This window comes from Rousettus aegyptiacus, unplaced genomic scaffold, assembly GCF_014176215.1.
Source record: "Rousettus aegyptiacus isolate mRouAeg1 unplaced genomic scaffold, mRouAeg1.p scaffold_m13_p_16, whole genome shotgun sequence".
Classification (NCBI taxonomy): domain Eukaryota; kingdom Metazoa; phylum Chordata; class Mammalia; order Chiroptera; family Pteropodidae; genus Rousettus; species Rousettus aegyptiacus.
In genome coordinates, this window is record NW_023416291.1 from 11678536 (window position 1) to 11690659 (window position 12124).

At 35.5% G+C, this 12124-nt stretch overlaps 1 protein-coding gene across 3 annotated transcripts in view; it reads right to left on the reverse strand.

Annotated features, from left to right (window-relative positions):
• Positions 1-4531: 4531 nt before the first annotated feature.
• Positions 4532-12124, reverse strand: part of MGAT4D (MGAT4 family member D) — a 31405-nt gene continuing 23812 nt past the window's right edge. For all 3 annotated transcript variants that reach the window (XM_016154068.2, XM_036233504.1, XM_036233502.1), the window contains 4 exons: positions 10482-10557; positions 9410-9524; positions 6797-6927; positions 4532-4938 (listed from right to left, as the gene is read on the reverse strand). In XM_016154068.2, coding sequence (XP_016009554.1) covers positions 4816-4938; positions 6797-6927; positions 9410-9524; positions 10482-10557 — 445 coding nt within the window. In that variant the 3' untranslated portion in view covers positions 4532-4815. The remainder of the gene's footprint in view (positions 4939-6796; positions 6928-9409; positions 9525-10481; positions 10558-12124) is intronic.

The window sequence follows — 12124 nt, forward strand, 5'->3', positions numbered from 1 at the left end:
CCGCGCATGCGCGTGCGGCCGCGGGCGGGAGGAGGCGGCGGCCGCGGCGCGAGCCGCGCGCACCTGCTCGGAGGGGGCAACGGCCGTGGAGGGAGGGGCGCCACCGCCCGCCGCGAGCGCGCCCCTCGGCTCCGGGGTTGCGCGGGGGGACTTCCTCGTTTTAGTCCCACGGTCTCCCTCCCGCCGCGCGCCTGCAGGCTCTGCAAACAGTGGGGTCCTGCCTCCTGTTGCACGTTTAATTGGTTCCTGAACTCACTCTCTGTAAATCGCGGTGCTGAACAGTGTCCAGTTAGTGCCCCAAGCTTTTCCTAGAGTTCTGCCAGTGTTGAGAGGTCATTGTGGTCAGCAGGGAGGTTTTCTGTTTCACGTGGGTATGTGCGATATAGATATATTAACCGCTAACACGATAAACACATTATAAATATATATGTATCTTTCCAAAATACTATTAATAAGAATTGCTAACATCTATTGTGCTTACTGTACTCTTAAGGGTTTTACATTAATTATTTCACCCTCAGAACAACCCGGGTGAAGAAACTGAAGATAATTACTTGCCAGAACCTTTGACTAGTAAGTGTGGAAGTACTAGGTTTCAAATCCAGGCCTCTTTCAGAACCTGTATTTTAACCAACACACAATAAAAAATGCAGCATAAATGTACTACTGAATCACAAGTTTTTGCCTTGTAGATGTTGAATCATGCAGGGTTTCCTACTTATATTTAATAGCAAACCTTGGCTTCGAATTTGGTATATCACGATTCAATTTTATTGGAATAAAATATTTGACTTGTGATACCTATGTTAAAGAGTCTCCGATTAAAATGATTTATGGTGATCCACGCACAACATGTAATTATGGGCTAGCGATCAAGATCACTGAACATTTTTCACTCTGCATCAGCAATAAGGCCACCATGTCTAGATTTTTGATGTCACCATCTAGAGCATGTTTGCATAGTGTTTGTTAAAAAAAAAAAAAAAGACAAGTTTTCTTTCAGGTATTTTGTAACAATATTATCCCCTTAATTTCTTTTTTCAATCTTTTCAAGTTTTATTATTCCACATAATTCTGTGGCTGATTATAAATACACTGACTTGCTGGAAAGAATTTCTGAAGGATCCATTCAAAGTTTGCAATGAAAAAGCTGAAAACTGAAAATTCTCGCCTGTTCCTGATCTTAGTGCAAATGCTTCCAGTATTTTCCCATTAAATTAGAACCATCTTTAGCATTGAGGCATGTACATTTTATCTATGATTCCCAGATTTAGCAAATTAAAAAAAAAGGCCACCCAATGAGAGTCTAATCTCATAAAATAATTTTCAGTATATTTTTCATATGTGTGCCACTCATTTTATCTGGGTTTTAAGAAAGAAAATGAACATGAGCAAAAATATCCATCAGCTCTTATAAACTTCTTCATAGTTCATTGCCTTTGACTGGCTATTAAGATCGACACAAGATCTAAAAATGCCAAGGTAATTAAGGAAAAAAACATAAGATGATGGTTTCTATGGGAAAATGCTTGCCCAGATTTAGCTCCAATTATTTGTTCTTAATTATTACAATTCTGCCAGAGGATGGCAGGTCCATGTAAGAGTATATAAGAAACCCCAACATATTTTTACACATTCGTGTTAGTAGAGTGTATCTCTTTCCCCTCTAACCACGAGTGTAGCCACGCTTACTATTACTACTACTATTAGTAGTATTACCACATTACTATTTACTTCATTAGTAAACAGTGATAATGTTGGTGGTTTATCTCAATACTTGAGAGATTATTCACTTTAAAAAGAATGTTTAAGAAAAAAAGACTTCAGTATATCTGGTCCGAATGTGGTTTCTACATATTTACCTACTGTATTGAGTCAGGGGCTTAAATATGTCATTTGCTTTCATATGTATGTTGAAGAAAAGTGATTTATAAAAAGCAAAATCAGTATGAATGCTATTACAACCAATTCCAAAACCAACCAATGAGCACTATCTGCTCTGCTGTCCCCCAGATGGGAATCCAGGGTTCTCCAAGTCCCCCCTTCCTCACACTTCAGACCAGACATGGTGGGTGGTGAGTGAGACTCTCCGAGTGCCCAGTGTCGGGGAGCAGTGGGGTTGGGGAAGGGAACCAGGGGCATGTCTCCCGGCGACATTAGAAACATGAGGACAGCCCTGGAAAATGAAATAAGAGTTTGTGTTGGGGGCATCCACAACCCACACCTGAGCAGCCAGGCTTGTATGGCCCAGACGATGCTCACATACACAGTCGCCTCTAAGGAAAGCCGAAGGAGCCATCTGGACCTAACCAGAGCACGCCAGTGCCCGGGACAAAGGTCTCTCTATTCTGGCATGTTGGGGCGCCTTCTCTCAAACCACTAGGGGGAAACGAACACAAAACACAAAACAATTGCAACCTAGCCATTGTACACTCTTAAACATAGTCTACAAACCAAGAAATTCTGCCAGGTGCCAAAACCTCCCAGGAAGCCTCCCTCCTTCCTTACATTTTTATAAAGAAATATGAGGATAAATGCAGTGTAGGGGACAGGGAAGAGGAAGAGAACTTACCCAAACTGCCACCACTCAAAACTGACCGATATTATATTTTGAATAAGCTCATTAAGATTCAACAGACAACCATGAATCACTAAATATTTAGAAAGCATGAAATATGACAGAGAAAGATAAAAATAAAGAAGCAGACACTTAAGAAAATGAAAGGACGAGCCATAGGTGAGATTTGTGGTCCGACTTTATACAGGAATATTTCAATTCAAAATTTAAAAGGCAAACAACCCAATTTTTTAAATTGGCAAATATTTAAATAGACATTTCACAAATATCTATATTTCATAAAATTTTTTTTCATTAGTACACTTATATCCACACGTATATGTGGATATATATAAGAAGTATATGAAAAGATGTTCAACATCATTGGTCATTAAAGAAATGAGAATTAAAATCATAAGGCAATATCAGGATCTGCCTTTTCTAGAATTTCATACAAACAGAATCATACAGTATGTAGTCTTTTTCATCTGGCTTTTTTCCTTTAGTACAATGTGTCAGAGGTTCATCCATATTGTTATGTCTATTTATAAGAATGAGGCTTCAAAATAAGATCTATTGTCTCCAAATCCATTGTATATCTACATCCACAGTACATGATAAAAAGGAAAAAGGAAATACTGATTGGTTTTTCTAAAACAATATTAGAGCGTGTATCAGAAAGTTATATGCATAAAACTAAAAATACATATAACATAGGGATATAAAATAATATAAGATTAACCAATATCTGATAATTTTCTATTTATTTATATAATTTCTATACTTCCTATTTTATTATTGTAGGCTTAACTTTTAAAAACATTATATAATCGCTTATCCACTATGGAGAAGGTTGAGAAGTAGTCTAATCCTTGTTATATCATTTTTTCCAAAGAACGATTCTAATCATTTTTAAAGAAGGTGTCAGAATTATGCAACTCCTAATAATAGATATGATGTTAGAAATTTAAAAGATAATTTAAATATAATCACATTCAACATATCATTAGATTGTTACTTATTTCTATTTTATGTGGTATTGAGTAAAAAAAAGAAAAAAGCTAAGATTATAACCTCAAAATATGAGTGATTAGATGTACATTCTATTCAATCTGTTGTGAATTTACAAAGATAAGGTTAAAATATCTATGGCAAAAAAACATAATGGAAGAAAAGAATCCCATTATAATGACACCAACAAATGGAATGGTATGGACCAATTTCTGCATCATTGGTGGCCGTGTTTCATGTATTTTGATGGTGTTACTTTTTGCAGAAAGATTTGTTACAGCTAAGTTTTTCATTATTCCATACGTTTCTTTGTCTTGTTTAAGAATCACTTTTCATCTTGGATTCCACCTTGCCTGACAGCTAACTAACATTTACCGAGTTCACACTATGTTCCAAGCACTGGAACATAGCACAGAGAGTGCCGTACAATAAATACACAGAGACGGAGAAGAAAAGGTGGGGAGCGGGCGGGTCGTAAATAGTGGATGAAACGTTGGGAGGATGCAGAAGTGCATTTCTCTCATGTCAACTGACGAAAGATTAAAGTGATCACTTGCTTTGTTGTGTGAAGAAACAAAGAATGGTAAAGATGTCAGTAGTATTTCAAAGGTGGAAGAAATCTTAAGGATCATCTAATTTAAACTCTTTGTTTTACAGCTGAAGAAGCTCAGAGGGAAGGTAGGGCTTGCCCAATGTCACCTATGAGGGTCGCCAAAACTAAAAACCAGGTGTTTGACTCGAAGTCTTTGCTTCTTCTATCCCACCAACATGCTAAGTCGATTATAAATAATGTTGTTTCTGAAAATGATGGAAAATTTGAGAATGACTGAAAACCAAACAATATTGAATTTTGGTTCATGTAATAAATAGTGGTCTGAAATAAGAATGAAAATACACTTGAATTCAATAATAAAGGCATTTTATTTTTGAAATATTCTTGTGTAAATTTGAACATTAGGCAAATTAATAAAATAATACAATCTATTATGATTTTCAAAACACCTTTTTGGTCTTATGATTTGAATCTCACAACTTGGAACAGTAAGGCAGAGAAGTTTATGTAGGCTGGATTTTTGTAACCATGACAGATAACTTGGGTCTTGGAAAGATGATTGGTTTTCACGACATAGTTCTGGCATAAGATGAATTGTGTTTAAACAACCATATTTCACAGTCTCTCCCATGTCTAATCACTCCCTTTCTAAATAATATAAGTTCATGAAACATTGTCTATTACTCATTATATTTCAAAACCTTACTTTGTAATACTGTTCTGTTATAGGAAATGATGACCATACGTCACCCACATGCTGAAAAAGAGAAGGTTTATACTGAATACGAATTTGCTTGTTCCGCTCTGTACATTCCTCCTGGGGAAACAGTAAGAGAAACAATGGTCTTCGGTTAAAACCTAAATACTCCCTTTTATTGCATTTACTGATGGCGAAACTTTTTATAATGTTAGTTTTTGCCAGAGTTCTAGATTAAATTTTCTATCTTAAACTTTAAACAAAACATTTTATTCTTAGTTTTTCCTTCATAAGAATAATAGAACAAAGGAGTTGAGATACAAAAGGGCTTTCGTTAAGGCACGTATTTTCAGGAACTCTGTCTCAAAAAATCAGGCTACTATTGTACCGGCTACAGCAGCCCCCACATCTGCACCAACTAAGGTCCAAGACCCCTCCGTGGATGCTTGAAACTGTGGCTAGCACTCAACCCCACATATACTGTACTATGGTTTTTTCTATACATACATACCTATGATAAAGTTTATTTTATAAAGTAGGCACAGTAAGAGAGTAACAATAACTGATAATAAAATAGAACAATTATGACAATACACTGTAATAAGTTATGCGAATGTGACGTTATGGAGTAAAATAAGGATTACTTGAACACAAGCACTATAGTATGACAGTTGATCTGGTAACCGAGAGGACTACTAAGCACTGATGGGCGGGTAGCGTATACAACACGGAGATGCTGGTCAAAGGGATGAGTCACATCCTGGGCGGGATGAAGCTCATGAAATCAGCAAGAGATTTCATCACACTACTCAGAAGGGCACGTAATTGAAAACTTTTAAATTGTTTATTTTTGGAATTTTCTATTTAATATTTTCAGACTGCAGTTGACCTCAGATAACTGAACTGTGGAAACTGAAACCATGGATAAGGGGGTCTACTATATAATGTTCCTCTCCTTTCCCTTATTCCAATAATATAAATGAATTTTTTAGGATTTTCTTATCTATTAATTTCTCTCATATTATTCTTTCTCTTTCCATATTCATTAATTCTATATTGAACTACAGCCTCCTCAATTTCTTCTTATATAGTAAAAAGCATGTGCTTAAAACAAAGAGCCAATATTATAATTAATGGAAAAAGATTTGCATAATCTCTTTAAAAAAAAAAATAAGATGACCCGTGACACCACTCCTATTAAAAACAAATATTTGAAATTATTATGATCACCACCTGAAAATTATTTTATACACTATATTCATAGATAACTCATTAAAATACATCTCAAATTTCTGCACATAATAATTTCTAAAATAGCAGGCTTATCTCAATGCCTTTCTGCTGAGTACTGACATACAGGCTACCCTGTTTCTCCTCTTACCTCTGTCATCTTTGCCTCATATATTTTGAGGCTCTGTTGTTAGAGGCATGCACTTTGAGAATCGTTATATCATTTTGGTGATTCGACTCTCTTATTGGTGTATAGTATCTTTCTTGATCCCTAGTCAATTTTTTTTTTTTGCTCTGAAGTCTACTTTGATATTAATATAGTTACTACAGATTTCCTTGATTAGTGTCTTTACCCATCTTTTACTTTAAAACTTTCTATAGCATTATATTTGAACTGAGTGTAAACAGCAAGTAACTGCAGAATGTTTCTTAATCCACTTTGGTGAAGTGTCTCTTAATTGGCGTATTTTGGCCAGTAATGATGTAAATATTGACATGTTTGGATTTATGTCTACCATGTTGGTTTTTTCTGTTTGTCCACTGCTTTTTGCCCCTTTGTTTCCACTTTCCACTGCACTTTTGGTCTCTGATTACTTCATTTAGTAGGTTTCAGTATCAGTAAAAATTTAGGATGTGAGGAGTTAAAAAATTGATACACTCAGCAATTTGGTAAACGATTTTTAGGTAATTACATCAGATAGTATTTTCCTAAAATATCTGGTATTTGCAAAGTTAAAAAAATACTCACAAGAGTTTCTCCTGGGCTACACTTCTTTACCCGAAAAATGTCCCCCAAAAGCAAGTCTATTGGTTTATCTTTGTAGAACATTAAAAAAAAACGTACGAAGTCAGTTAAGTCCTCAGATTTAAATAGCTTTCCTGTGGAGAAAAAGTAAACAAGTCCAAATAACTCTCGAGCATTTATAGTATGTACCATTACATAAACCTTACATGTAGTTAGTGGTTCATGTCATTAGCACGGGAAAAGAGCAAAAAATTATTAAAAATGAAATATATCCTATTCTTTGGAAATAAAGTTTAAAGTGTTACTACAGTTAGAGGATAATAAAGCAAAATAATATATCTGCTTAAGTATTAAGGATTACCACTTTGACGGGGGAGTGAGAAGCAGGTTTAAAATAGTGAATACTCTCAGGTAATCAATGTTAATAACTAATAAGAAAATTATCTAAATCAAGTGAAAGATATGTAAATAAAATGGAAAGTATAGGAGCTATAATTTTTTATGTGACTTTCCAGAAACTGTGATTTGTAACCTGAATTTTGTATAACTTTATCAATTTACCACATTTTGGTACTGAATTTTGATTAAAATACAGTATTATTTTGGGTACGGAATTTTGATTAAAATACAGTATTATTTCAACATTTGAGCATTATTTTTATAAGAATTTTATTTTCTTCTATATTTATGACTCTTAAAGATTTGCTATATTTTAAAGTACGGTTTCATTACATTAACTATTTTTTTCCATGATGTTGCAGCTTTAATTTTAAAATGAAGGTATAAGACTCAGGTAAATGTTCACTTTAAATAGTGTAAAACACATCTAACCATTTAATAAACATGACAGTAGGATGTAAGCATGCTTTATTTTTTCACTAGCACTTAAGTCTAAACAGGTCACTTGGTCACATGTGTAGGTTCATTTGGTACCCATTTATAAGCAAATGATTTTATCACAGAAATAGTTGGCTTAATATTTATGTTTTCCTTATCTGCTGTCGGCATAATGTAAAATTCTGTTTAATAATCTCATATTTTGGTAAATACTGAATAACAGAACTTTTATTATGCTCGTTGTACTCTTGTGGTGATCAGAACATGAATATGCTCCTATTTTTCTCATACTCAACTCTGAGAAAGATAAAAAGAATTTAAAATTCTCAAATATATCAACAATATTATTTTCTCTCCAAGCTTCTCATCAGGCGTTACTGTTATCTCTAATTTTTCTTCTTATTTTAACCAAAGCTGAGCAAAAACCTTCAGGGCCTTAAAACTGAGATTGCATACCACTTTACAGAAAGTTTGGGAAAGAAAGTGGTCAAGTAAGTATATAAAGAATGGATGGATTTTACTAGCAACCAGAGTAATGCTTTACACCCCTCCCAATGGCAAAGAAAGATATAAATGGATAAAAGCAAATGTTATCAAGTACGTGGGGAAACAGGAACTCATACACACTGCTTATGGGAGTATGAACTCTGCAGCCAACCCGCAAAGCATCTGTCAGGACTTAGACACCCAGCTATACTTGCCCTCATTTGATCCCGCTCCAGGGGACATACACACCACTTCATTTATTTATGGTGGCACAGACTTGTAAGCCATCAAGGTCCACCACTTCAGGAATGGATGACTCAAATGGATTATTATGTAGCGCTTACACAGTAGTAAGAAACGGTGAACTAAATCAGCATGAGTCAACATGCTGACAGTTTTAAAATCTAGTTTTGGGGACAAAAATTTAAGCAAAAGGAATAGGCTTATTGTATCGCCAATTGTGTAAATCTTAAATAAGTGCACCAATGATAAGCACCAATATCTTACCTGGATGTATGTATATTTATATGTATATTTTAAACATATTAGGGTGAAAACCTGTGGAGGGGGTGGTAGGAAGTGGGAGTAGGGATGGGGCATAAAACTGAAGAATAAAATAAGAGAGGCTCCTGCACGAAACAAGGAGGACGTGAACTGTGAAAAAAAATATGGTGATTCGACTTGCTGCCTTGAGTCAAAAAAGGAAAAAAGGATGCTAGGAAGGGAGGGAAGAATGGCAAGAAGGAAAAGGACCGTCTGTAGAAGAATTGTAAAAAAAAAAAAGATATCTCATCATGAGCACAGTTTAGAAACTTTTCTCTAGTGAGTATAATTCATATGTTTTTCATACTTTTTTTATAGCAAGTCAGTTTTGGAATACTGGAAATTGCAGGAACTTCAAAGTACAATAACCCTCAGTTAAAATTTCATTTTCTACTACTGATTTTCTTTGAGTTTCAGTATTTTTCTGTGTAAAATAGAGAAGTACATCTTAATCACTGAGCTAACGTGTGCCAGACTCAGGGCAAGCATTTTACAAGAAGTGGCTATCTTGTGTTTTAATAACAGAAGTGTATACATGTCAATCTGCTTATTTCTATTGTCCGTCGAGAAAGAAAATTTGGTTTAAAATATATTTTCTGTAATTCAGATCTTTGAATCTGATTTTACTACAAAAGTAATAAAAGGTATCTTTATAGAAATCACGCCATTCCTTTCCTTTTAGCAACTTAAGAACTTTTAAGGTTACCGTACGCTCAAAACTTGACCCCGCAAAATATATCCATTGCTTACCTACGAATCCAAGAATTGAAAACTCAATATAAAACCAATTATTTGAACTGATATTATGTATAAAATCTGTGATTTTTGTAAAATACATGTTTTTAGCTATGATATCGTCTTCTAGCTGGAAAAAACAAACAAACAAAAAAGCATTAGTACCTTTACGCTTCCATCGAATAAGTTATATTAGCTTGAAAATTAAAAATACTTTAAATGGACTACACTGAAAATGTTTGTACGGGGTAATAATTTCATCTTTAGTTCAATCTGCTGAGGTTATTTACTGTTAGTAGATTTTCATTTTTTGATTCTAAGACCAGAGATCATTTCTTCCCTAAATACTAATACGTAACATTCAATCTAGGTCCTCTTGGCAAGAGTCAGCTTATCTGAATCCATTTTCACCCTCGCAAAGACTTCAGTTTCTAGTTTAAGACTGACGAGCTTTAACGCTGAGGTGACAGGTGCCGTGTTCTACCAGCAAATATCGTGGGTGACAAAGAGATGATGGAGGGAACTGGCAGACTCATTCTTGAACAGCCGGTTCCAAGGACGGGGCCGGAAAGCCCAAAACGGTTCTCCACGCGAGAGAGGGGAGAAGGGGAACTAGGACTTTCTTTTTTTTCATTTACTATGTAATGCATAATCTATAGACTAAGAGGGTCCCCTAAAGGATTTGGGAGAATGTGGAAGTCCCCAGGCACGAAACAGAATTGCGTGGCTTTAAACTGGGAGGAGCCCACTGTTGGACTACACGTAGTAAGTGCTCGTTACGTTTGCTGAATCTAATAATCTTGTGAGCAGAGAAGTGTAAGCAGTACCATTTCTATTTTTTTACTAACTTGAGAAATTCCTTTTAGTTTGCTACAGGTAACTGTAATTTCTTCTGTTAATAGTGGCCCCGGCAAGAAGACTAGCAGATAATCAACTTTAACCTTCCTTTTGGCATTCTAATGTAATGAGTATTTTCTATTTTCTGAGTAAAGTGAGGTGGAGGAAAATAGTGAGAAAAGAAGGAATCGAAGGAGAGCGGGGGAACATACAATTTCCACTTTAAATTCTATTTATACCAAGGTCGTACCTGTAAATAATACATAGCCTTGGGCTGGGCATACAGCATCAAAAAACAAAAATCCAACACTTGTTTGATTCTCCAACTAAAGATAAGTAATAAAATCTGTTAATATTTGTAATTATTACTTAATTTTTATTTACAAGCACATCAGTAATTAAAAACATCAACTATTGTTATACTTTGTGAGCATAGAGCACTATCTACATTAAGTAAAATTGAAGATGTTATCCTAAAGTTATACTCAAAAATTTTCCATCTTTATTCAGTGGACAGTGTCATTGCTAAACTAAGATAAGCATAATCAATTTATTTTATATTTGGGTCAAATTTTGATCTATATAATAAGGTTAATATTCTTTAAGTAGGTCATGTCAAATAAAAGTTTAAAGAAACTTTATTCTAATTTAATACTGAGCTGAATACTAGGCCAGGTCCTGAAGATACAAAGAGCAATACACTTTGTAGTCCTTGCCCTTCTGGGTCTCCTAAACTAGCATGAAAGACAGAAAAATAATAAAATTAGAACATGTAGATAAGCGCTATATAAAGATAGTGTCGGCGAGGACTTACAGTGAGATGGGGAGGGTGGAGGAGGAGGCGGCTGGGAGTTCAGAGCAGAGGAAGTGGGCTGAGTGGGCATGGACTGTGTGAAAGGGCAGCTGCCTCCGACTGGACAGAGAGCTGATGGCAAAGAAGCCGACCACGAAGGCTGGCAGAGACCAGATCATGGAAGATCTCTTATGACCTGCAGGAAACTTTGGATTTGATCTCCTATGAAAGGACTCTTCTGCCTCCAGTGTGGAGAATGAACTGGGGGAGAGACTAGGCTAGGCTACGGTTAGGAAAAGCAAATATATCTGGAACGGCCTGAACTAAGTCCAAGGCAGTGAAATGGGGACGATGTGGACAAAAATTGAAAAAGAGAAATGATGATCGAGATATAAAGGGAAGAAGGAAAAACAAGGATCTAGAAGGACTCCTGGCATCGACTCTAAAAATTGTGTATAATGTGGGACGTCAATTAACAGTAAAACAAAACCCTTAAAAGATTTCCAGATTCTAACATACTATTTATTATGTTAAAACAAAACTGAGTTAATAAGTTTCCTGGGATAAGACCCTCTTCTGAATTCTGACATGTCTTCTGCTCTCTTAAGCTTTGAGGAACAAAATTATTATATTTCTTATAATACCCAACACATTTATAACCAAATAATAATAATCCTTCATATGTAAAGAACTTTTAATTTTTCAAAATTCTTTCATAAATGCTATCATGTTTTATTCTCACAATGACTTCCAAATATGTAGTGTCGAGTTTATTATGTACACTGGAAAGTTGAGGAAGCTAAGGGAAAAAAAAAAGGCGAAATTACCTGCCTAGGATGATCAGGAAATGGAAAAACTGGCACTAGAATCCAGGCATAATGATTTATAACCCTAGACATTTTTTCCCTCTTCATTATGCTTTTGCTAATTATTATCCATAAACATGAACAGAGATAATCAGAGATATACTGGTGCCAAAAGTTTAACAACTGTGTCTGCGGCGGAGAGGGGGCGAGCCCTGATTTACAGCTTTGGCCCATTTCTGTGGTGTAAATGCTCCTGATTTTATGCCACCAACTGATGCCACTGAGCACAGAGTT